Source organism: Aspergillus versicolor (assembly GCF_001890125.1).
Source record: "Aspergillus versicolor CBS 583.65 unplaced genomic scaffold ASPVEscaffold_3, whole genome shotgun sequence".
Lineage (NCBI taxonomy): Eukaryota > Fungi > Ascomycota > Eurotiomycetes > Eurotiales > Aspergillaceae > Aspergillus > Aspergillus versicolor.
In genome coordinates this window covers 1,335,888-1,360,769 of record NW_024467526.1, presented here as the reverse complement: position 1 = coordinate 1,360,769, position 24,882 = coordinate 1,335,888, and the positions used below count along the sequence as shown (strand labels likewise).

Below are 24,882 nucleotides of genomic sequence, written 5' to 3'. Positions count from 1 at the left end.
GAGAAGGAATGCACCAGAGAAGTTATGGCCTGGCGGCCCCTCTTGTAACCCATGAGCATCCACTCAAGTGAGAATGGAACTCGGCAATGGAAGTAATCCATGACCATGACCAATGGTACGAACGTCCAGGCCAACAGACATCGTGATGATAAAGACGAAGCAATGAAATTGATGAGAAGCTCCAGGGAGTGCTCCCAGCATCACTGGACTGAACCTGCATTCCTCACGTCTCTTTGTTGTTGTTTTATTGAGGCGGAAAATGTATTGAAGCCTCGGAAGAACCAATCAAACACGAGGGCTCTCCCGGGCTGCTCCAGTTTTGTATGGCGCTAGCCATATCTGGTGGGATCGGCTTGGCGCTCTGAACGAAGTCAACAAATTGGGGACAGCAGAGTTATACAATTCCTTCCTAACCTCTGTCTGGAGGACCGAGCTGTATTAATACTGCTATTAAAGCTGGATTAAGCCCACTATTCTCATGATGGAGCAAAGTCCGAACTGCACCGTTGCGCAAGCACCAGACTTTCCCAGGAGTTCGGGAGGTTTGTACAACCTACGACCAATACAAACGACTCATTGCCGAGTTAACCGTTTGCCCGGTCTAATAGCCCCGGTGAGGACAGCAAGACATGTATCCTTCATACAGCTGCGAAGAATATCCATAGTCATTACTCTCTCATATCCTCGTTGTAGCCAGCCTACGCCTTCGATAAGTACCAAAGCGAAGAGCCGATCGATCCGCGAGCTCCGAAGAAAGAAGGAACATGAACGATGCACCTAGGACAGATCTACCAAGTAAAACGGTGCCAGTTTTCTGAAACAGGATCGCCCTCGGATGAACCTTTCCTACTAAGTTTTTGACTATGCAGTACATATTGGACTTGCGATTAATTTTGTTCGGCGGGTGAAGATGAGAGGTAGAATAAGTTACTCACCCTTCAGGAAGCAGTGATTGACCGTGTCCCCGGTGGCTGAAATGAATCTGACAATATTAAGACAATATAATACTTACGAATCAATGAAGTCTGACATTGTAACACTGCCCTCGAGACTATTATTGAAGAGGAATCACCAGGTCCAAACTATCGACTGAGGCCCTTCCATCTAATTGTTTCGGATCCCCACATAGTGTTCACCGTGGATCAACTCCCCACACCTTAGCCAGGAACTAACCAGGCTAGCCCTATCCATATTAGATTAGACCCTTTGTTAGGCCTGCGACAAACACCGCTCAGCCGGACCATTCGACCTGTATCATGCCCGGTCTTGGCGACAGACTCGGGAGAATAATAACAAAGAAAGATGGCGAATTTGACTCGCTTTACCATCCCTTGAAATCCCTTCCTTTGCAGTTGGCTCCACCGTCGACTGCCGGCTTGCAGCCTCCCAGTCTGAACCTCTGAGCTTATGAGGGATTAGGCTGGCGATCATGGCGCATTTGTTTTCCTGGCAGTTATCCGTCGGACTGATCTTCGTGCCAATCGCAGGCCAGACGCAGCAGACTCGGGTAAGACAAGACACGCAGGCCTGCATCAGCTGAAAGCACTATCCAATGCTTTGCAGCGCCGCCTGCCAAATAATCGGGCGCTGAGGCCGACGGCTTCCCCCTCGCAACCCGCCCGGCCCAGAGCATCTTTTTTCCCTCCACTCTCCTCCGGAAAGCTTCATCGAACCGACCTTATTGTCGTATGATTCATCCCGTCGTTGACTGTCCTGTTTACTGGTCTTGTTTCATGGGCCGTGCCCTGCTGTCTCCGACGTAAAGGGGCATTGTATGTACTCGCATTGTTCTCTTGGTCGCAGCCCCCAGCTGTCACGTCCGCCTCCTCCATGTCACATCCGCTCGTGGCTGCGGTGTGGGAACAACTGGACCGTCAGGATCTCGAGAATATTCTCCACGAAATTATCGGAGAGCACGCAGCAAGTCTTGCTGTGACCGCGGGACAATATGGCAGTGCCTCGATGGAATCGCTAACAGAGTCCGTGCTATGGATACAGACTCTCTTCAATAGGCAACGGACATATCTCCAGGGCCTGGCCACCCCGCAAGACTGCCATCCCTACTACGCGCCTTATTTAATTTCATCGGATATCATCTTCTCGACGCTAATGTACCTGGCCAAGGTCAAAACGGACCTTTTCCCTTGCTCAAAGCCAACTGCTTCCGAATTTTTGCGGTACCGACATCTCATAGGACACACTTTCCTCGTTGGAATTCGGCTTCTCATTCTGCGTGGCGATGCTATGACTTCAGAGACGAAATTTAGGCTTGAGAGGGCGATGCGGTCGGCATGGGAGCATCCTGACCTATCACAGTCAGAAAGCTTCCTAATTAACGACCTGCTCCCAAAGGCGATTGCCAGTATTGGATCTCAAGATCTATTCTACGCTCAGCAATCACTCCTCAACTCGAGCAAGGCGTATATTCCCGTTTTCTCGTCTAGAATTGTATATTTTCCGACTCTATCTCCTATCAATCCCTCACAGTGACTGATATATTAAATAGTATCCCTTTCCCGGAACACCGGACACCCTCGTGACAGACCTCTTGACTGCACTCATGGGAAGGAAAGACGACCAACTGACATCTTTCTGCCTCCTCTTCGACCTTCTGTGGGCAGCTGAATCTGCCCTTATTCAGTACTACATGGACCGCCGTCGAATTCCTCAAGAACAGGGATACACCAGTGGTGCTCCATTGGAAGTCGATGAGGCCCTCAACCAAACTCAAGATAACCGGAAAAAACTAGCGAGGACTATTCTGGCGGCCTTTGACGATGAATTTAACACACCATCCCTGCAAGTGCTAGCGACTGTTATATTGAGCCAAACTGCCGGTGAACAGGCCCCTTTACAGACCAGAAGAATTAGGGATTCATGGAGCCAAAGTGCGCCGCTGCGGGAGTCCACAGATTCGGCTCTTGGGGTGATGGTCAGATGGCTTATCAACCGTAGGGTTCAAATGTGGAATTGCAACGGAGAATTAGCAGCCTTCTCTCATGACTATCAACAGCATTTGGCGAATTGGCTGCAGATATCACCATTCCCAGCCAAGGCTAGAAAAGGAAATGCCAGTGCTGTGTATGTGGTTAATTGTCCCGCAGTGCATCCAATTCCCAAGGCCTTGTTAGAGGAACAACTGAGAAGCTCTGATAGAAAAGCGTATGAAGTAGGAAAATTTTCCCTTTCAACCTGTTTCCCAATAACCATTATGCCCTTGGCTAACTGGTTGAAAGCAATTACAGGAAAAGTCCCGGTTTCTCACAATAGATACACTGTGTCCATTATGCCCCGGAAGGGTCAAGATACAGCACGCCCGAATGATCGAGCCGCTTGAGCAGGTGCCGGATGCTCTAAATTTTGCGAATTCCGAAAGTAGTGGACGCTATTCATTCCCAAACTCGGTATCCAGGCAAACGGCATCCCGCTCGAGCTCAAGGACCAATTCTACGGATCGGTTGTCGCGTATGGATTCCATTGAGGCTCTGAGAAGCCCCGTGTCAACAATTTCACAAAGCCTATCCTTTTTTAAACTATCAGGCAAAGGCCACTCGCCTACCATGTCTGAGACCACAAACACGTTCATGACGAATCCTAGAACGGGCCTCCCGCAAGAGAAGCAATTGATCAGATCTTTATCCAAAGATCTCAAGAGTATGACGCTTTCTCTAACTGGCAGTAACTCACTATTTAGGAGAAACTCATCGAAAGGGCACCACCTTCCCCGGCAGCCCAAATTTTCTTTTTCGACATCAGGGCAGTCACTCCTACTCTGGGAGCCAGCCAGTAGCTATGTCATGCGTTTTGAAATCGACACCATGGATGGTATAAAGACTAGATGCCACCGGTATGATGTAACTGGGGTGCAACATGCCGCAGCAGGGCATCAATTATGTGCTATCATTGCTTCTGCAGCAGAGGTAGTATATGTTCACTTCGTGACCTCCGATTCGTGCCTTGCTGACTAGTAATTAGCATTACGAGCTCCTGATATTCCGAAACAAAAGTGCTATTCCTGAAGCATACCTGACTATCGAGACGCCCCACCCATATTCACCCGTTAGCTGCATGGTCATGTCTCGTAATGATCAGTATGTGGCCTTTACCCTCAAAGACCATGTTCGAGTCTATGAAATTGGCGCTTTTGGTATCCGTCAGGTTCTGCTGGGTGGTGAAGCCGACTACTACGCTGTCGAGAATATCACCAGAGAATCACATATCAATAGCAATCATAGGGTGGAGACAACCGGTCAAGATAAAAATAGCACAGAGGAAGTTATTGCCACAAGGCTGCAGTTCTCCATCGATGGCCGACGCTTCATTGTCGCAACACACCTCGGGAACCAATACGCTTATGTGGACATATGGAATTGTGTTGGACAAGAATGGAAGCTGGAGCCAGGTGGCTCAAAATATTTTAAGCTCCCACCTGTAGGTGATGTACCAAATCCTAAAGCCTGGTTAGCAGACCGCTAATAGCCTCTAGTGGACAAAAGATGGTGGAGATCTTACTTGCGTTTTCTACGACAGTTTTAACGAAACTATTGTTCTCACAGCGTTCATCGGAAGAGAATATCCAATATCGTATTCTCTTTCTGGTGATAAATTTACCAGTGACCCGGTTAGCCCCAAGATTGTACACGCTGCCCAATCGCCTTCAGGCTCACGCTTTGTTATGGCAAACGGTATGAAGCAGATGTATCTGTGCGACGCAACCGCTAGCGGGTCCCTCATCCCAACGAAAATGAAGAAGGCCATATCTAAAATAAACCCTTTAGCCTTTCGGCCAGACCAATTGGAATTCTCATTCCCTAGTGAAAACGAGGTGTTTGCGTTCTGGGCGAAGGAGGGTAAGCTGATGCTCAGAACGATCGGTTTGCACACCGGCGGCGAGGTCGTCAGCGATTATGACCTGCGGCCAGAATTCGACCGACTGATAGCCGAACGCCCACTGATTAGTGAATCCCACAGGCCGCGTCACCAACCATCATCGCTATCACGACAGATTGATTCGGATATAGAAGGGCTTCAGCCCATCCCTAGGCCGAATCTCCCGGAATTACCGGCCATCTGAAATCTGTTTTGGCATGAGCCGATTTGTTGTCCATTATATTGTATATAGTTCACTCAAAAATAAATCTCTGCCTCGACAAGTAAAACACAGAAAGTTGCAGCTTACTCCCCAGTCCATCCGCCCTTAATCTGGTGGATTGGATTGGGAAGGTGACATCCTTCCTAAACTGGCTAGGTTGGGGATGTATTGTTCACGGCTAATAGATGCACCGGGGCCGAGATCTGATGATCAACCGACGTCATTCATATTGTTTCACGCAGCATGCCACTGTAAAGTTATTTTTTCTACTCGAGATGCAGAAGCATTATAGGAGGTAAGATTATGTAACGATTCTAGAGGAATTGATTTGTTTCGTTTGTCCGTTATCCCCCCTTGGACTGCACTCCTGGCAGTTCTACTAGGTGTTGTTGATGAGCTTCCCCGCCATCTTTTATCTTCAAAGGCTGACATTTTTTGCTTTTGGCTAACACGATATGGTCCACGCATCCAGATTCTCCTCAACCCTTCAAACTCTACGTGTGCACAATATACCATCGTGCTGTGTCGAGTAGTTGAGCTTCAGCGGGGGAACCACACTCTGTATCGACGTCATCAATACCTATAATACTACCTACCACCTACCATCCGAGGTCAAACCTCGACAAGCGCTCCGTCCAGAGAACACTATTTCCACTCTCTTAGCAATATCCGTTATTGACCTCGCTCGCTTATCTCCAATATGTCACAAGCCGAGTTCGAGCAGGCCCGGCGGCCCTCCATGTCCGAAAACCAAACTGTCCAGAACTCGGATATCCCATTGAAGGAACGCTTCTTTCGCTACTTCCAACATGAAATTACTGGTATGGCCTAGTCGACATTCTGCTATGTGCTCACTATATGAGCCGATCTGACGGCTGTGTTGTTATGCTGTAGCCTTGCAGGAACAGATGGACAGACTTGCGGATACGTCCTTAGTTGGGGGAGAACGTACTGATGCAACCGATCACTGCCTTGCGGGAATTGCGCGCTTGTCCAACGAAGTCAAGGATGCGGCTAGTTATGTTCCGACTTATGACCAGCGAATATATGCAGAAGTATGTTCTATACTTTATATGCCTATCCCGTTTGGCATGATATCTGATGATTTCAATAGGCTATAAAGGCTCTGCAAGACAAACTAGCAGAGATCCGAGCTACGGTAGAGCCGAGACCAAAATTCAGCTTCAAAAATAAAAAGAACACCCCAACTCCTGCCATCTCTCTACCTGATGCAGTAGAGGCGATGGCTCAAGGCCAGCTTGGAGTCCCAGGATACCCATCCCCCGGCGTTTCTTCCGTTGGGTCGTCAGCTGCAGGAACACCGAACTACCCGAACACACCATTGAACGAGCCCGATAAAGAGCTTCACTTATTAAGACCGAATGCTCCGACCTCGCTTCCACCAAAGATAACTGTCGATAACGTATCCGAGGGTCTAAAAAAGGAACAACGAAGTACGGGTTTCGCGGCGAGCTCCGTCAAATCAGTTTCTGTAAACAACCACAAAGGAATACACATCATGCTCCCCTCCTCAGGCTCGACTGCGTCGGTTCCGGCATCCGTCACATCAATGGACCGCTGCGTTGTTGATATGTCCATCCCAACAGCCAACGGACAACCCTATGCTAGCCTAATGGTTAAAAAAGCAAGCGATACCCTCCTCCTCTGTGGTCAGATCGATGGACCTGCCCATCTCACTGGCGTACGGAATAGCATCATCGTGGTCAACTGCCGGCAGTTCCGCATGCACGATTGCAAAAATGTGGATGTTTACCTGAGCTCGTCAAGCAACCCAATCATCGAGGATTGTGTTGATATCCGATTCGGCCGTATTCCGCGGGCATATGTAAGTTGCTGAGTGCAGAAGCAATTGAATCCCCTTATTTTGCTTTCTTTCTCGACTAGACATGGTACTAACCGCGGCATCCCAACAGCAAGCACTAGACCACGATCGCCTTGACGCGGAAGACCGCTGGAATCTAGTCGAAGACTTTAAATGGATCAAGTCAGAGCCAAGTCCCAACTGGAGCCTCCTGGGCCAGGATGCCGGGGTTCCAGAGGAAGTTTGGACTGAGATCGTCCCGGGTGGACCTTGTTGGTCATCGGATGAGATTCTACGTGCCGTTAATATTCTGAAGTCTTAATGGACCATTACTCCCTTCTAGTTATGCACGCATATGATTTGAAGTGCTTATGGCTGGATCCTGGGTTGTTGTCTCACGCTTTATGGCGTTATATTCATTTCCCTGTCTTTGATCTATTTATTGGAACAAGTGTGTCTGGAATTCCTTCAGGCGTTTTTGAATCTGTGCTTATGGGCTGTTGGGTGGCTTGTATTATTATATGCAGTTTGATTGTAGGTAATGCAATTCATATAAGTTAATAACCCGAAAATGAAATGTTTTTATGCTCAGAACTCTACTCTGAACACGAGAGCTTGACTGTTAAGGTTGAGGCCAGATTCATCGGCGTAGGGCAGACGACCGAAGTTCATAGCACCATCCTGAGTAATGAAGTCATTGTCATTGAAAGTGAAGAGGAAGTACTCCGTTGTCTCGCCCTTTCCCTTAGGCTTGATCTCAGGATCAACAGGAACAAGGACTAGCGACTCCCATTTCTCATTCAATAAGTGCTCGTTTTGTTCACCACCATTGTGCAAACCAAACTTAGCCAGCTCGGAGTTGACATTATAGTCGAGAAAGGGGCAGTATTCGGCCGGAATGATATCACTGTTCAAGTTCCCCTTGGAATCGGCGATGGAGCCACTTGCAGAGTCATATTTCTCGCCTTTTAGGTCCGTGGTCGAATTGGAAATTGAGAAGATATCGGCTTGGCGGTAGACGGAGAGGTTATCCCCTGAGCCTCCTCCGAAACTGTCGCGGGAGAGGACAAGGAAGTCTCCTGTTCCTGGGAGTTCGAGGATTTCGGACTGCGAGGCAACCTTTTCATCGAGGTCTTCGTCGGTGTAGTCAACGAATTTGGGGAGGACGACAGCGTATTCGGCCTTGTACAGAGGCTTGTTTGGGTTGGAGATATCGTACTCGAGAACACGGGCAGGCTGGCGGTTCTTCTTCTTTGGCCCGCCTTCCTGGTTCAGCGCAGACTGGATCATGACGTGCATACTCTTGCCATTAGGGGAGATCGTGAGAGCCTCGAAGCCCTGATTGTTGTTGCGGCCCGTCTTAGGGTCTTCAGGATTAGTCACATGCTCGGGATCATAGAGAGGCGGCGACGCGGCATTAAAGGAAATTGTGCCGTTGCGGCGGGGGAGATATGCGTCTGGTGGCTGGATGGCCTGGACCATTTTCCCCCTTTTGTCGAACCGGTACACATATGGTCCATATTCATCGGAGACCCAGAAGTAGCCTTCATTGTCAATTACCAGTCCCTCAGAGTCGACGGAGACGCGCTTGCCACCGGGACCAGAGCCACCAAAGCCGTTTCCAGCGTACGTTGCCACAGGGAGGGGAGGAAAGCCCTCAAACGAGGCATAGCCCTTTGCACCCGGATCGAGGCCGGTCAACGGTTGGCCAGTTGGGTCGCTGAGGAGAATGGTGTCGAGATACTCAAATCCCAAGTTCGGCTTAGACGGGTTCTTCGCAGAAGCGTGGGGTGCAAGTGCGAGTGTGAGCTCGAACTTGTGAATACGAGGGTTGTAGTTTAGCGTTCCATTTGTGTTCCTGATACACGTTATCCCAAGTCCAGATTTCGGGTAGCTCTAGCGATGTACATACCAGCCACGGTCTGGAAGAAGATAGAAGATACCGGAGTACGAGCCATTGCCATTCTTGCGCCATGAACCCTTCTCAAGGGTGGCAGAGCTACCAACACCAGCCAGAGTATCACCATATTTGTCACGGGCGTTGGACGCGATATAACCATAGCCCTCCAAACCAGTGTATGCGTAGGTTGTGCCCCCGCAGGTAGTCATGTTGATCACACTTGAGGAGCCATTAGTGCCACTTGAAGAGGCAGCAACAGCTGCTATCGCCGTCAAGGGCAGAGCTTTGATAAAGGAGGAGCACGTCATGGTTGGTGGTGGACGAGCGTAGATGCGAAGGTGCAAGGATCTTCGCAATTCAAAGAGGTGTGATCAAGTAACATCGCGGCGGGTTTCGGGAAATAAATAGCTTAGCTACCGCGAGACGCGATATTTGAGATTCGCCGTGGTGTTCTGGAAGCGATCGCCGTTGCTCGGCAGAAATGAAGACATTGAACGTGGTGGAAGCAGCGGCTTTGATTTGTTGGAGTGTCCGGCGGTTCCTAGGGAAGATCCAACGAGTTGCTGCACCATGGATTTAGTCGCAGATTCTAGGCTGGAGCTTTCGATACTTGGCAGGCAGAAGCCCCAGACAGTCGGACTACGCCGTGTTTATTACGACGTTAATCTGAAGAGTGAGAGAAAAGATGACATTCTTTTTTCTTTTCGCACTTTGAACAGTGCAGCAATATTACTTGTCCACCACGGATGGCAGTGCACTACAGACCAGACTTGGTCGATAATTCCCCACGCCTTATTATTCCTCCTGTTTTACATCCCAGGTTGTCTCCAGTTTGGAATATTTGTCCTGGGCGTGATATCCCAGGTCTTTATAGATCGCGTGGTCGCCTGGTGGGGGTTAGCAGAGCTCAAGACCGACAAGAGCCAACACCCGCGAAAAGAAACGGAATATGTCTTACCACCCAAGGCCTCGATCCTGTTCTCATTCTCATCTTCCATCTTGATTACTTCTTCTCCCGGCTCTTCCTCCTCTGGTCGCTTATCGCCTGGCTCCGCCGTCGCCGCTTTTCCAAGGTTTCCGGCTGCTGAACCTATCATCAGAAACTGTGCATTCGGGTAGTCAAGCAACTCAGGTTCGGTTGGGATCCAGCGAAGGTCTCGGAATTTCTGCTGGATGCTGTAGTGGTTTCCCGGTCAGTGTAAACTCATCAAGTAGGCAAAACAAGGCTACCAACCTCTCAGGGAATTCAGGTTCCTGCGGGAGACGGGCAAAGGGCGGGCCTGGGAGCTTAGGGTTCTTGGACTGCATGAGCCAGCTACCACGATCACTGAGTCCAAAATCCTCCTGGATCTCCCCAGTCTTCTCTGGTAGCGTGATGTGGTATACAAGATGAGTTGCTCGTTTAGTAGTGGCAATAGCATAAACACCCTCTGCATAAGGTTTTGCTTCTGGGACTTCTCGTATGCCGCGAGTAGATGTCTCGTAAGAATCACCAGGGATAAAGGTGTCCTGCAACTTTTTCATGGAAATGCCGGCTTTCTCGACGAATCCCATCTCTCTCTCTTTTCCTGAACGTGGGTACTTCTTCTTCGGCAGCATCAACAGCCGGCATTTTGCACCAGTATCCGCTGCACCCTGCCCGCGGTCTACGGCTGATCCCAGGGGAGTCGGGCGGAGGATAAAAAAGCTTCGCGCCACATCCTGCATACTATGTGCTTCCGGGACATTCACCCGGCCGCGGTAAAAGAAGTAGACTAGACCTTTCTCAATGACGTTCGATGGGACGATTTCCTCTCGCTCCTCAGTCTTCGTCATCCCAGCCTCAGTCCCATTGATTGAAGTGCCATCTGGATTTTCCTCTGACTTTAGTTTTTCTTGTGTGTTTTCCACTGGGTTTTCCTGGGGCTTCTCTTGGTTCTCCTTTTGTGTCTCTTCTGGTTTCTTGTGAGGTGTCGCCTCAGGCTTTACATCAGGGGCCTCTGCAGGCTTTTCTTCCGGCCGCGCCGCAGGTTCTGAGAATGGCTTAGTTTTACAAATAGATCATGTCCTTCAGTACGACTTACTCTCGCCAACTTCTACTGTCTCAGGCACTTGCTGGGGGGCCTCCTCGGCCTTCTTCTCCGTTTTCTCTCTTTTCGGCTCAGGGGACTTCCCATGAGAACCTTTGCGCTTTGTGCCAACGGACCCTCTTCTCTTAGTATCTGGGGTTGCCGCCATAGCCTCTTTCGCCTTCTGCGCAGCGTGACGTGATGAGGTGCGGGTTGCCATGATCAAAGCGTTCCAATTGAATATGTTGTAACACAATTTGTCGGGAAAAGGAAGCTTCCTGACCGTACGATAGATTTAAACAAAGAGAGTGTTGAAAATCGAGCTCGAGCTTTCAGAGCTCCAAAGGTCCGGATGGTTTGACGTCATCACTGTCTACGCCCATCACGTGAAATCGAAGTCCTTCAGCTGGATTTAGAAAATCTACCAGACTTGAGTGACGCCCGATAATCTAAAATAATAATAAAAGACTTATGGCCATATTAGTCAAGGTCCATGGCATCTGACGCGGGGGACCCGTTGGTATGATTAGCGCCGCTTGTATCCGTAGAGGTAGAAGGACTAGACGATCCACTCGACTCTCTAAGTGTATCAATTCCCCGCCTTCGAGCAGATTTTATGTTTTTCTTGGAATCCTTGCGGCGTTCATTTTGTGTCCGCGGTCTCTTGGGACTCAAACTAGGTTTTTCGTATTGCACATCGGGGGCTGGACTAGATTCCTCGCTAGATTGGCCGAGTCGAGTGAGGTTCGGGGAGTTCGTAGGCTTTCTCTTCCTACCTCTCCTTGAAAAAATTGCACCTGGATTGCTATTATCGGATTCACAATGCAACTCTTCCATTGAGTCAATCAAATCCTCCCAGTATCTGGGCCGTCCTTGCCGTGGTGGGGTTGGCCTCTTGGGCTCCAACGGTGCTTCCTCATCCGGTTCCTCTATGGCATATGGCTTCACAGTTTGATCGCCGGGGCAGGTTCCTTGCATATTTGTGGGCAAGTCTTCAATGTCGTATATCTCCGGGTCATGGGCTGCGGCAGTCCCTCCGTTTGGCTGATCCCGGTCGGCTTGACGAGCGGATGTTGGGTCGACCTCGTCCGGATTCAAGTAGTAGCGATGCCAGTTAGTGGATTGTCCGTTGTCTCTCATGTTCTTCTAAAGCCGTTGAGCACCTAAGCTCGGGCAATTATAGCTGTCGCGTTGTATAGATGGTGATGATAGGCAGGCGGCCTAGCTCCAGCCTCATATCAGGTGTCAGGTGGGCGTAACAATATACACTCCATAATATACAGAGTAATAGCTCGAGTGAACGTCAAGATATCCAAGCATTTTTCACTTTCAGCCTCTCGGGGTCAACTATGCAGTGGGCAGTTGTTGCTAAGGATCAACAACGCGGGCGACGCAGCTCTTCACCGCCCTCCACATTATTGGCCGGCGCTACTCGCTTATTAAATAAGTCCACGTTACCGCCATCCAAGGTGTCCTGTCCAGACTCCATCCTGTCAATAGACTAGAGAGACGCTCCCCAAGCTACGTCTCTTCATTCTTCTGTCAATTTCTCCTGTTGTGCAGTGGGTGAGGTGATCACCTTTGTGATCCCTCTTTCTTCAGTGCGCGGAGCTTGCTTCTGTATCTATATGGTGCGGCTTCGGCCAACCCTCCTTCAAGATGCAATCCTCCCCAAACATGCTCACTAAGGTACAGCCACCATTCGTCTGGCTTGTTATTTTCTAATGACAGACTCTAATTGCTTCTTTTTGAATAGTTTGAGTCGAAATCATCCCGTGCGAAGGGAATTGCCTTTCACCCCAAGCGGTCAGTCGAACCGCTTTACCCCTTCTCGTCGCATTCGGTGTACTAACCCCAGTACAGCCCGTGGATTCTCGTGTCTTTACATTCGTCAACGATCCAGCTATGGGATTATCGCATGGGAACTCTCATTGACCGATTTGAAGAGCACGATGGCCCTGTTCGAGGCGTTGACTTCCACCCAACCCAGCCCCTCTTCGTTTCCGGTGGTGACGACTACAAGATCAAAGTCTGGAATTACCAGACGCGGAGATGTCTTTTCACATTAAACGGTCATTTGGACTATGTCAGAACAGTTTTCTTTCATCCTGAACTCCCATGGATTCTATCCGCGTCCGACGACCAAACAATCCGAATCTGGAACTGGCAAAACAGGTCGTTGAGTATGTCGCACTTTGGCCACCTGTCCTGACTGTTACTGACTTTTGGCTCTTAGTTTGTACTATGACGGGCCATAACCACTATGTGATGTGTGCGCAATTTCACCCGACCGAAGACCTTATCGCTTCCGCCTCGCTGGATCAATCCGTCCGTATTTGGGATATCTCGGGACTCCGAAAGAAACACTCGGCACCGACCACCCTGTCCTTTGAAGACCAGATGGCGCGGTCCAACCCTTCACAGGCCGACATGTTCGGGAACACCGATGCGGTCGTGAAATTCGTGTTGGAGGGTCACGATCGAGGTGTCAATTGGGTTGCTTTCCACCCCTCACTGCCCCTGATCGTCTCGGCAGGTGATGATCGCCTCATCAAGCTTTGGAGAATGAGTGGTATGTTACAAGTGCCATTTGAAGCTAAAATAGCTGGACTAACATTGTTCAAGACACCAAGGCATGGGAAGTTGATACCTGCCGAGGTCATTTCCAGAATGCATCCGCCTGCCTCTTCCACCCCCACCAAGACCTTATTCTTTCCGTCGGCGAGGACAAGACAATCCGTGCTTGGGATCTGAATAAGAGGACCTCCGTCCAGTCCTTCAAGCGGGATATGGATCGATTTTGGGTTATTGCTGCCCATCCTGAAATCAATCTCTTTGCAGCCGGCCATGACACTGGGGTTATGGTCTTCAAACTCGAGAGGGAACGCCCTGCATCCGCCGTGTACCAGAACCAACTGTTCTATATCACAAAGGAGAAGCACGTCAAGTCTTTCGACTTTGCGAAGAATGTTGAATCTCCATCCATGCTATCATTGCGCAAACTGGGATCTCCTTGGGTGCCACCCCGTACACTCTCATACAACCCAGCCGAGCGTGCGGTCCTCGTGACTTCCCCCACTGACGGAGGCGTGTACGAACTGATCAACCTTCCCCGGGATGCTACTGGAGCCATTGAACCTACAGACGTTAAGCGCGGCCAAGCATCCTCTGCTGTCTTCGTTGCGCGCAACAGATTCGCCGTCTTCAGCCAAGCCAATCAACAGGTGGACATTAAAGACCTAAGCAATTCTACCACGAAGTCCATCAAACCTCCTGCCGGAACGACCGATATTTACTTTGGCGGAACCGGTAGCCTTCTTTTCATCACGCCAACCTCTGTTGTTCTGTTCGATATTCAGCAGAAGAAGCAATTGGCAGAGTTAGCCGTCAGTGGCGTCAAGTATGTTGTGTGGTCAAATGACGGGCTTTACGCAGCCTTGCTCAGCAAGCACAATGTTACTATCGTCACGAAGACCCTGGAGCAAGTGAGCAGCCTACACGAGACAATTCGTATCAAGAGCGCTGCTTGGGATGATGCTGGCGTCCTTCTTTACTCGACCTTGAACCATGTGAAATACTCTCTGCTGAATGGGTATGTTTGGCTTGTAATACTTGATGTTGGCCTGACTAATGCTAATTACATTACAGTGACAATGGTATCATCCGGACCCTCGACCAAACAGTCTATTTAGTAAAGGTTAAAGGTCGGAGTGTATACTGTCTGGATCGGAGCGCCAAGCCAAGGACATTGGAGATTGATCCCACCGAGTATCGGTTCAAGCTCGCTCTTGTTAAGAGAAACTACGATGAGATGCTCCAGATCATCAAGACGTCCAGCCTGGTTGGCCAAAGTATCATCTCTTATCTGCAAAAGAAGGGCTACCCCGAAATTGCACTCCAATTCGTGCAGGACCCTCAAACGCGGTTCGAACTTGCCCTGGAATGCGGTAACCTGGACGTTGCTATTGAAATGGCCAGGGAATTGGATCGCCCCAACCTGTGGAGTCGACTCGGCACTGAAGCTTTGGCTCACGGCAATCACCAGATCGTGGAAATGGCTTACCAGAAACAGCGCAATTTCGATAAGCTATCTTTCTTATACCTGTCTACTGGCGACGAAGAAAAACTCGCAAGAATGGCGAAGATTGCAGAACACCGCGGAGACTTTACGTCCCGCTTCCAGAACGCCATTTACCGAGGAGATGTCGAGGACAGGATCCAAATGTTTAAAGAGGTTGATCTCTGTACGTTGAAACCCCATTCTTACCCACGTAAGGTGTCCTCCCCTAACAGCCTACAGATCCCCTCGCATATCTCACTGCCAAGTCTCATGGCTTGACCGAAGAAGCGGAATCCATTCTCGAGGCGATCGGCCTAACAGAAGACCAGATTACCCTCCCAACGATAGAGGCACCTTCCAAGGCACCGCAACCTATTGTTCCAACCTTCAAGGCAAGCTGGCCCGTCAAGGCTGCTGCCCATTCTTCCTTTGAGAAGGCCTTGCTTGGGGAAGTTGGCGTAGGCGATGAGGAAGCTCCCGAGCTCGGCTTTGAACCCGAGGAAGAGGACGGCGCGGTTACTGCCGGTGAAGCTCTAGAAGATGAGGATGAGGATGCTGCTGGTTGGGATATGGGCGATGAGATCAACGTCGAAGAGGACGTTGATTTCGTCAATGTCGACAGCGCTGAAGCAGGCGCTGGCAGCACTGAAGCTGATCTCTGGGCCCGCAACTCTCCTCTGGCGGCTGACCATGTTGCTGCTGGTTCTTTTGACACCGCAATGCAACTCCTTAACCGCCAGGTGGGAGCTGTTCATTTCGCACCTCTCAAACCTAGGTTCCTCGATATCTTCAAAGCGTCCAGAACCTACCTTTCTGCCACCCCCGGCCTTCCTCCTCTTGTCAACTATGTGCGACGCACTGTTGATGAAACTGATAGCCGCAAAGTGCTGCCTGCCATCCCCAAGGACCTTGAGACTGTTGCTAGCGTTGACCTGCAAGAGGGCTACGCAGCGATGAGAGCCAACAAACTGGAAGACGGTGTTAAGATCTTTAAGGGCATCTTGCACACGGTCCTTGTGAACACTGTTTCGTCCGAGGCGGAAGTCGACCAGGCGAAGAAGATCATTGAAACTGCTCGAGAATATGTACTGGCTATGTCCATCGAGCTAGAACGCCGTTCACTGTCAACGGAGTCTCCAGAGGATCTCAAGAGAAGCCTCGAGCTTTCCGCTTACTTCACGATTCCTAAGCTGGAAGTTGCTCACAGGCAACTAGCCCTCATGGCAGCAATGAAGCTCGCTTTCGCCAACAAGAACTACTCATCAGCCCTCAGCTTTGCTAACCGCATGCTGGCCAACGGCGGATCTGCCAAACTCTTGGATCAGGTTAGTCCCATGTATCCCCCCGCCTTTCCAAATAACTACTAACATTCTCAACAGGCAAAGAAGATCAAGGCTCAGTGTGAGCGTAACCCTCAGGATAAGATCGAGATTGAATTTGACCAGTTTGCTGAATTCGACATTTGCGCGGCTTCTCACACACCCATCTATAGCGGATCCCCCAGCGTCTCAGATCCGTTCACCGGCGCCAAGTATCACGAACAGTATAAGGGCAGTGTGGACCGGATATCTGAGGTGACTGAGATTGGTGCTCCGGCCAGTGGGCTGCGGTTGTTTGTTCCCAACCAGTTTTAATTCCATGACGATGTGTGATGGGTTATGTTTTTTAAAGATAGAAAAAGTGGACTCCTATCTTCTTAAGGGCCCACGGTCCTGAGGTCCTGTTACATAGACATATGGATCTGTTGCCTGTCTTCAATAATTCCTGAGCGATGTTAGTATAATATCTTTACTTTTTGCGAATGCTATACATGTTGAACCGTGATTTGGAGATGTCTAGTCTATCTATTTATACATTCCACATAAAACCCATATATCTCGAGCAGAGAGCCGAGTCTTTCATACATATACATATAGTTCCCTTTCCAATAGCAATGAATTAACCCATGCCAATGTAAGCTTAATCAATCACACCTCCCGTCCTTCCACCCATCCTTCCACCTCTCCTCCCAAAACCGACAATCAAACTCCTTCTTCCCGAGCTTCCGATTCACTTCATTATGTGCCTCACACATCCAGTTTCCAAACTCCTTTCTCCCGCCTAGCTTCGGCTGGTTCTTCCCACTCGGCTCTGCCATCCACGTCCGAAAGTCGTCTGCGCATACCCAGCACGGATACAGTTTCGAGAACAGAGTCAGGAAAGACCGCATCTCGGATTGTTCACCCGCAGACGCCTTTTCCGGGTACGTTGCTGTTAGGCTATGGAGGAGGGTCCAGGTTGAGCGGCCTAAAGCTTCAACGTCCGGCGGACAGTCGCGGCTGTCATTCTGGGTTTCTTGTGCGATGGGGTTTGTAGTAGTAGAAGCTGCCGCTGCGGTTGAGGTTGTTGCGGTTGTGGCTTTGGATTGTTTTGTGAGGTTGCGCCATGCGGCGGCTGAGGTGCAGAGACGGCATCTGTATAGAGTAGATATCTCAAGTTAGTCCAGTCCTTTTCGCTTTTCGCGCCGTATTCAAGGCGCGAGGGGATTGGGTTGGACATGCGGTTTCCCATTCTTGTCTAGGACGTATGACTTCCCATCCTGACCAGCCATGGACGGGCCTGAGGATGTTGATGTTGTCGAATCATCCTTTTTTGTTTCCGACGATGACGAGGAGCTCGCTGGGGCATGCGCTGAGGTATGAGGAAAGAGTGCCTTGGGCAATTTCGGCTGTGATTGCACTTGTGGCTCGTCCATGGTTTGTGTACAGGTAGCTCGCTGTCGTGGCGATTAGATCGATTATTCACGTAGAGAGGATTTCTGATATAAAGGAGTCGTCTATTAAGTCACGGCCGTTGTGTCTATAGCTAAATAAAATACACTGTAAAGCTCCAAGCAGCAGACGGACATTTATAGATGCGCCCTCGGATTCGGGGAATTTATCAGTTGCTTTGTCAGCGCCGGCCGATTCAAACCGATCCGCATTGGGTGGAGGGACGAGTAGACATCGAGAGCCCGAGGTCGCGTTGCGAATTAACTACAAGCATCTTATGGTCAATAAATTATTCAATAATTTCAGTTCTCACTTCTGTTAATTGATTAGTTCCATTTATCCAACTAAATTGGCCTCCTGCGCGCGGTCTGGTGAAGCTCTCCTCGCGTCTGGCACGCGCTCTGAACCGTCTGCTCCTAGCCAGTCCTTGGCCTCTGGAAGCAACTCGAACTAGACGACCACGAGTCCATCCAAGGAAATAATTATCAGAACAATGGCTCCGCGATATGCCCTCGCCGATTCTGATTCCGATTCTGAGCCCAACGGGTCGGATACACCCCAGCAGCCCTCTGATAAGGAACTAGAAAGAGCTTTACGCGAAATAGTCGCGAAAATATTCAAAACGGGAAAGACGGAGGAATTGACGGTCAAGAGAGTTCGGCTTGCGGCTGAGAAGGAACTACATATTGAGGAGGGGTTTTTCAAATCCAATGGAGATTGGAAAGCCAGGAGCGATCAGATCATCAAGGATGAAGTGGTATGTTATGTTTTGGAGTCAATGCTTCGATTGGGTGGCTAACTTTGCTGCATTGATAGGAAGTACAGGATGCTACCGCGCAGGAGCCAAATGCCGATGAAGGGGAGGACGAGAGCGCAGGAACACCACCGGCGGACACCAAAAAGCCCACGAAACAAGCCAAATCAAAAGTACATTCGACGTCCCGTAAACGGCGTAAGACCAGCGCAGAGAGCGATGTTGAAAGTGGTGTACACGATGAGGATAGTGAGGGAGAGGCAACCAGAAGAACCAAAAAGCCAAAGGAAGCAGTCAAATCTGAAGTTTCCAATGAGGGAATTCTAGAGGACTCCAGTGACAGTAAGGAACAGCAGGACTCCAAACTAGCCAGGCAAAAGGCAGAAGCAGCCGGCGATTCAGACAGTGAAATGTCGGTTGTCTTGGACGAAGAACCCGAGCCCAAGCGTCAGCGACAGAAGAAGTCCACAGCAACGACTTCGGCAACGGCCTCTGGAAAGACGAAGAAAAAGGCGCCTGCGAAGGCAAAGGAGGCAGACGCTGACCCCAACCAGGCAGAAATCAAGCGGTTGCAAGGATGGTTGATCAAGTGCGGTATTCGCAAAATGTGGGCGCGAGAGCTGGCTCCGTACGATACGCCCAAGGCGAAAATCAAGCACCTCAAAGACATGCTGAAAGACGCGGGTATGGAGGGACGATACTCATTAGACAAGGCCAGGCAGATCAAGGAGGAGCGTGAACTTCGGGAGGACCTCGAGAATGTGCAAGAGGGGGCAAAGCGCTGGGGGAAAGCGACGGAGGGGGAAGACAGTGACGGTCAACCTCGTCAGCGTTTGAATCGAGGCCGAAAGGCCCTCGCCTTCCTCGATAGTGAAGGGGAGGAAACCGATTGATGCTCCGCAATCACGCGCTTTGGTCGGTGTAGCACATGGTTATTGTTTGCAGATAGGAGATATGTAACACCTCCCTCCATATGTATGATATAATGTCCGCACGAATGTAGGGGAACTGCTAAGCGTATCCAACTTGGTCTGCCTTTATTGATAGACGTCGTATCATTTTCCCAGTTTCGACCCACTCATGCGTTGGGCAGCAAGGCTAAAAACAGCGACGGAGGATAAGAAAAGAACGAGGTTATAGAACTGACAAGCTTCAGTTAGTATTGTTGCTTTTAGACCTTGATTAAGAGGCAAGCGTACAGCAGTCCGGGAGTATTCATTCTCCTCCGCCTCAGATCTAGCCTCAACAAAGAGGCGCCGTAGGTTGGGAAGGTTGGCCTGTAAGCAGTATTAAAGGGCGTTCTTGAATTCCGGGCATAAAAAGGTCTCTTTAGCTGGTTACTTTGCTTACCATGTTGGTTATTGTGGTTGAAGTGTGGAAAGGGGACGGAGGTGAGGAAAGCGGCTTCAAGAGCGGTTGAGATCAGCCGCTTTGTGGACAACAACTCTTTTTGGGTCCAGACCAACTTCATTCCCACCCAGCTCCATCTACCGGCTTCCCTTCTCTTGGTTCCCGTCTACACCCTTTTCGAAACCCTGTATCCGGGGGATAATGACTGAATAATTACCCGCACGCTTTTGCTGCCCAGTTCCGATCCCTCGCCGCGTGCTTTAGGTGGTCCACATAGGTATCCCTGAAGCGAACTTTCCCGTTGCCAAACTCCCCCGCAGCGAGCGGTCGGCAGCGCCCTGACTTCGACTTCTTCCTTCTGTCTGCACTGATTTTGCGGAGGCGCGACTTCGTCGTCGCTGAAGCTCGTTTCTACCCATTATGGCGATGAGCAGAATCCGCGGCGCCTTTGCGGTGCCTAGGAAAGGCGAGACCTTTGAGTTGCGAGCCGGTCTTGTGTATGGATTTCTCCCCTACAGTTTAGCTATAGCCTCAATGCTGACGAACGCACAGCTCACAGTACGCCTACGAGAGGTATGTCACGCCCGCTTGCGATTTACGTAAACTCGGTACCGGCATACAGGATGGTGGCTGATTATTATTGCAGAAAGGAGGCAATCCAAAAGACTATTATGGCCATGACATTGGGCAAGGATGTATCGGCTCTGTTCCCCGATGTCCTCAAAAATATTGCGACTACCGACTTGGAGCAAAAGAAGCTGGTATATCTCTATCTTATGTGAGGACCAGGTCTCCGCCCTTCTAGAAAACTGTCGACTAATATGGGATCCCGTAAACTAGGAATTACGCCAAATCACATCCTGACCTCTGCATTCTCGCCGTTAACACCTTTGTGCAAGATTCGGAAGACCCAAACCCGCTTATCAGGGCGCTCGCAGTCCGAACAATGGGGTGCATCCGAGTGGATAAAATGGTTGACTACATGGAGGAACCACTTCGAAAGACACTGCGAGATGAGTCGCCGTACGTTCGCAAAACTGCTGCCATCTGTGTGGCCAAACTTTTCGACTTGGGGCCCGCCATGTGCTTAGAAAACGGTTTCCTCGAGATGCTTCAAGAAATGATTGCGGACCCCAACCCGATGGTCGTGGCGAACTCGGTAACCGCTCTATCGGAGATTCACCACGCTGCGCCGGAGACCCGAGCCCTCCAGGTAACCGGAAATACGCTCCGAAAGCTCTTGATGGCTTTGAACGAGTGCACTGAATGGGGTCGAGTTACAATTCTCACAACGCTGTCGGAGTATAAAACAAGTGCTGTGAATGAGGCAGAGCAGATTTGCGAACGTGTTGCACCTCAGTTCCAACACGCGAACCCTAGTGTGGTACTGGCTGCTGTCAAAACAGTCTTTCTCCACATGAAATTAGTGAACCCAGAGCTCTCCAAAGCCTATCTGAAGAAAATGGCCCCTCCCCTAGGTATGTCGAACTCTCTTCCAAAATGGCTGTTTTCTTGCTAACAAACTTCCAGTCACCTTGGTGTCGTCCGCCCCAGAAGTGCAATATGTCGCTCTACGGAACATTGATCTATTACTCCAAAAACAGCCAGATATCCTCAACAAAGAGCTTCGCGTTTTCTTCTGCAAGTACAACGATCCACCTTATGTCAAGTTCCAAAAGCTTGAGATCATGGTGCGCATAGCCAATGACCGAAACTTCGACCAGCTTTTGGCTGAACTCAAGGAATACGCCCTGGAGGTGGACATGGATTTCGTACGTCGTGCAGTCAAGGCTATTGGTCAGGTCGCGATTAAAATTGAAAGCGCCAGCGAAAAGTGTGTCAACACTTTACTCGATCTTATCGGTACCAAGGTCAACTACGTGGTGCAGGAAGCTATCGTGGTGATCAAAGACATTTTCCGTAAATACCCCGGATACGAAGGCATCATCCCCACGCTCTGCAAATGCATTGATGAACTGGATGAGCCCAATGCTCGGGCTGCACTCATTTGGATTGTTGGAGAGTACGCTGAAAAAATAAGCAACGCCGGCGATATCTTGACCGGTTTTGTTGAAGGTTTCAGCGAAGAGTGGCCTCAGGTTTGCTCAATCCCTCGCGTACAGTGTAAGTTGCTATGCTAACAGACGATTACAGACTCAGCTACAAATCCTGACTGCTGTCGTGAAGTTATTCTTGAAACGCCCCGATAAGGCTCAAGGTCTAGTGCAAAAGGTTCTGCAGGCAGCAACAGCAGAAAATGACAACCCTGATGTTCGTGACCGAGCGTATGTCTACTGGCGATTACTTTCCAACACCAGCGACTCGAACGCTGCCAGAAATATCGTGCTTTCCAAGAAGCCCCCCATCGTCACTACGATAAACTCCCTACCACCTGTTCTTCTTGAACAACTTCTAACTGAACTCTCCACACTCGCCTCCGTCTACCATATGCCTCCGGAGCAATTTGTTGGCCAGGGCCGCTTCGGTGCCGATGCTGTTCAGAAGGCGGCTATCGAGTATGCCTCTTCAATTTATAATATTTATAATAACATGAACTAATGCGTGTTTCTAGGGAACAACTTCAAAATGCTCGAGAAAACCCATTAGCTGCCGCCGCAGCCGCAGCCGTTACAGGAACAGCGGCTCCACAGCAGCAAAACAACGTGGAGAACTTACTGGACATCGACTTCGACGGCACCGCACCCGCATCTGCTCACAAGGAGGCCGATGGTGGCGTCTCCGGGCTCGACGGCTTGGCTGGTACTCCTGTTCGCGTTGATTCTCCCGCAGGCGGCGCCCCTGCAGGGAGCAATAATCTGGATGACCTCTTGGGTGTGTTCGGAGATAGCAGTGCCCCGCCCTCGACCGGTGCAGGACCTCCTCCCGCTGGTGGTGCAGGGGCGGATCTCCTCAATGGCTTCTCTGGCCTGGATATCTCTGGCAATGGCATGTCTTCACCACCACCTGCGCCAGGATCGAGTCAGCCAAAGAAAACAAACGAGGACATTATGTCATTATTCTAAACAGGCAAATTTGAGCGTTCTTTTTTAATTGGGAATAGAAGCTCCATACTGGTTGAGACGGCGTCAGTGGAGGTGTGACAACGAATAAAGTATTCTGGTGTATCCAAAATACTGCCCACATAGGTAATCTCCACCATTCGATTGTATGATCTTATCGATGGTGCTCTTGATATCTCCCCCACCATGTATTGCCCATGTATATCGCATTTCTTTCCAGCATTGCCACCCCCTGCGATATCTCGAGCAGAACGTGTGAAAATAGACTTGTTACTTGAGAGTATACTACAGTAAGATTTAAAGCGCGATCTATCTATCTCAAATCCCACCCACTGTCAGATAGGCACCCAATCAGCCCCATTCGCATTTCTCCTATCACACATTAAAGTTAACAATAATTATTAAACCTCGAACGTATTTCTCTCCCCAAATGCCTCCAATTGCTATTATTAAGCCGAAATCCCGTCATTCTTTTTGTTTCGAAAGTGAACGGGAATTGTGGGACCGAAGGCCACGGCAGCCGAATGCCGATTCCATACCAGCTCGAAAAATAACTCCCTAGCTCCTCGATGTTATCTTTGCACCTCTCCTATCTTCTCAATTCTCTCAATAATTCTACAATCGTGTGCTGAGACAGTTCCATCTCAGATATCAACATGGCGCAGCAAGATTACAAGTTCGAAGGGTGGATGGGTCTCGACAAGAACTCGGCCGATGGGAACATGGTCTGGCAGGAGTTCGAGCCCAAGGCCTGGGAGGAAAACGACGTTGATATCAAGGTCACGCACTGCGGTATCTGCGGCTCTGACTTGCACACTCTTCGCAGTGGTTGGGTAAGTCTTTACCCCTATCTACTGATTCCCGGAGTAAAGGACAGGAGAAAGTAGACATGGCTGAGAAGACATCCGAGGGCTCAGTAACTAATAATTCATATTAACAGAGGCCCACCATGTACCCCTGCTGTGTAGGGCACGAAATCGTGGGCACCGCAGTCCGTGTTGGCTCCAAGGCTGTCGGCGGTATTAAGGTGGGAGACCGCGTTGGAGTCGGCGCTCAGAGCGACGCCTGTGTGGGCCGTTTCGGCGACTGCCCCGAGTGTGCCATGGGCTGGGAAAACTACTGCTCGCACAAGTTTGTTGGAACTTACAACAGTGTCCATTACAATGGAGGGAAATCCTACGGTGGATATGCCCTGTATAACCGCGTCCCTTCCCACTTTGCGGTGAAGATTCCAGACGCTATCCCCTCTGCTGAAGCGGCACCGATGCTGTGTGGTGGTGTTACACTTTACAGTCCGTTGAAGCATAACAACTGCGGGCCTGGAAAGCGTGTGGGTATCATTGGTGTTGGAGGTCTGGGGCACTTTGGTGTGCTCTTTGCTAAGGCCCTGGGTGCGGAAAAGGTTGTTGCTATCTCGCGCAAGACTGGGAAGAGTGAAGACGCAATTAAGATGGGTGCTGATCTCTACATTGCTACTGATGACGAGCCGGACTGGGCTACTAAGTACGCCCGTTCTTTGGATCTCATTGTTTGCACCGTGTCCTCAACTAAGGTACGTAGTCTACACTCGGTGCTGGCTTATTTTTATGAAAACTAATTTGTTAAACAAGATGCCCATGGCCGAGTACGTGGGTCTTCTTGCAACGAACGGAAGCTTTGTTCAGGTTGGTCTACCAGAGGATGGTCAGCTCAACGCACCTGTTGCGAACCTCAAGCGCCGCCTCAAGATGGAAAGCTCCCTCGTTGGAAGTCCAGACGAGATTAGGGAAATGCTTGCTCTTGTTGCAGAGAAAAGCGTGAAGCCATGGATTGAAGAGGTTCTGATGAAGGACGCCAACAAGGCAATTGTTGATATGCACGAAGGCAAGGCTCGGTACCGTTACGTCCTGGTGAACGAAGAACACTAGACGATACGGCTTACATATTTCGAGTTATGAGTGATGAAGTATAGAAATGTATAGAAACGACTATAGAAATGAACGAGTGATGAAGACGAAGAGACGACCAATTAGGTACTTAGTAATCGCACGGGCAATTGGGGCCAACCGCCACGGCACGTGATGGATGTCGCCGCTGTCGGAAGCGC

General features: G+C 50.0%; 10 protein-coding genes across 10 annotated transcripts; 6 read left to right on the top strand and 4 right to left on the bottom strand.

Moving 5' to 3' along the window:
• Positions 1–1,830: 1,830 nt before the first annotated feature.
• ASPVEDRAFT_51328 (uncharacterized protein) lies at positions 1,831–5,074 on the top strand (the record flags this gene model as incomplete). Its single annotated transcript, XM_040814459.1, has 6 exons — positions 1,831–2,448; positions 2,507–3,169; positions 3,237–3,654; positions 3,916–3,920; positions 3,976–4,431; positions 4,487–5,074. The coding sequence occupies 6 exons, from the start codon at positions 1,831–1,833 to the stop codon at positions 5,072–5,074; spliced, it is 2,748 nt and encodes a 915-aa protein (XP_040665828.1).
• A 249-nt stretch (positions 5,075–5,323) lies between these two features.
• ASPVEDRAFT_39446 (putative tubulin-specific chaperone c) lies at positions 5,324–7,571 on the top strand. The gene is made up of 5 exons (XM_040811926.1): positions 5,324–5,387; positions 5,565–5,913; positions 5,987–6,147; positions 6,207–6,938; positions 7,027–7,571. The coding sequence occupies exons 2-5, from the start codon at positions 5,793–5,795 to the stop codon at positions 7,234–7,236; spliced, it is 1,224 nt and encodes a 407-aa protein (XP_040665827.1). The 5' UTR covers positions 5,324–5,387; positions 5,565–5,792; the 3' UTR covers positions 7,237–7,571.
• ASPVEDRAFT_126911 (esterase-like/phytase family protein) lies at positions 7,503–9,122 on the bottom strand (the record flags this gene model as incomplete). Its single annotated transcript, XM_040806404.1, has 2 exons — positions 7,503–8,772; positions 8,827–9,122. 2 exons carry the CDS (start codon positions 9,120–9,122, stop codon positions 7,503–7,505), a joined length of 1,566 nt encoding a protein of 521 aa, XP_040665826.1.
• Positions 9,123–9,535: 413 nt separating this feature from the next.
• Positions 9,536–11,331, bottom strand: ASPVEDRAFT_39444 (uncharacterized protein). Its single transcript, XM_040811924.1, has 4 exons — positions 10,878–11,331; positions 10,049–10,826; positions 9,773–9,990; positions 9,536–9,701 (listed from the first exon to the last, which is right to left on the bottom strand). The coding sequence occupies exons 1-4, from the start codon at positions 11,080–11,082 to the stop codon at positions 9,610–9,612; spliced, it is 1,293 nt and encodes a 430-aa protein (XP_040665825.1). The 5' UTR covers positions 11,083–11,331; the 3' UTR covers positions 9,536–9,609.
• An 11-nt stretch (positions 11,332–11,342) lies between these two features.
• ASPVEDRAFT_127605 (uncharacterized protein) lies at positions 11,343–12,002 on the bottom strand (the record flags this gene model as incomplete). Its single annotated transcript, XM_040806475.1, has 1 exon — positions 11,343–12,002. The coding sequence occupies one exon, from the start codon at positions 12,000–12,002 to the stop codon at positions 11,343–11,345; it is 660 nt and encodes a 219-aa protein (XP_040665824.1).
• Positions 12,003–12,521: 519 nt separating this feature from the next.
• On the top strand, positions 12,522–16,556 carry ASPVEDRAFT_81643 (coatomer subunit alpha; the record flags this gene model as incomplete). Its single annotated transcript, XM_040817069.1, has 8 exons — positions 12,522–12,551; positions 12,619–12,668; positions 12,726–13,045; positions 13,099–13,434; positions 13,488–14,454; positions 14,511–15,106; positions 15,163–16,247; positions 16,302–16,556. The coding sequence occupies 8 exons, from the start codon at positions 12,522–12,524 to the stop codon at positions 16,554–16,556; spliced, it is 3,639 nt and encodes a 1,212-aa protein (XP_040665823.1).
• Positions 16,557–16,587: 31 nt separating this feature from the next.
• Positions 16,588–17,780, bottom strand: ASPVEDRAFT_541721 (flavin-linked sulfhydryl oxidase). Its single transcript, XM_040814894.1, has 2 exons — positions 17,463–17,780; positions 16,588–17,375 (listed from the first exon to the last, which is right to left on the bottom strand). Exons 1-2 carry the CDS (start codon positions 17,654–17,656, stop codon positions 16,886–16,888), a joined length of 684 nt encoding a protein of 227 aa, XP_040665822.1. The 5' UTR covers positions 17,657–17,780; the 3' UTR covers positions 16,588–16,885.
• A 131-nt stretch (positions 17,781–17,911) lies between these two features.
• Positions 17,912–19,545, top strand: ASPVEDRAFT_70326 (putative transcriptional regulator). Its single transcript, XM_040816068.1, has 2 exons — positions 17,912–18,429; positions 18,489–19,545. The coding sequence occupies exons 1-2, from the start codon at positions 18,166–18,168 to the stop codon at positions 19,317–19,319; spliced, it is 1,095 nt and encodes a 364-aa protein (XP_040665821.1). The 5' UTR covers positions 17,912–18,165; the 3' UTR covers positions 19,320–19,545.
• Positions 19,546–20,196: 651 nt separating this feature from the next.
• ASPVEDRAFT_128973 (putative AP-1 adaptor complex subunit beta) lies at positions 20,197–22,799 on the top strand (the record flags this gene model as incomplete). Its single annotated transcript, XM_040806594.1, has 7 exons — positions 20,197–20,273; positions 20,329–20,349; positions 20,423–20,554; positions 20,617–21,254; positions 21,307–21,875; positions 21,931–22,292; positions 22,349–22,799. The coding sequence occupies 7 exons, from the start codon at positions 20,197–20,199 to the stop codon at positions 22,797–22,799; spliced, it is 2,250 nt and encodes a 749-aa protein (XP_040665820.1).
• A 653-nt stretch (positions 22,800–23,452) lies between these two features.
• Positions 23,453–24,703, top strand: ASPVEDRAFT_51320 (NAD(P)-dependent alcohol dehydrogenase; the record flags this gene model as incomplete). The annotated part of the gene is made up of 3 exons (XM_040814458.1): positions 23,453–23,629; positions 23,737–24,348; positions 24,407–24,703. 3 exons carry the CDS (start codon positions 23,453–23,455, stop codon positions 24,701–24,703), a joined length of 1,086 nt encoding a protein of 361 aa, XP_040665819.1.
• Positions 24,704–24,882: the final 179 nt, after the last annotated feature.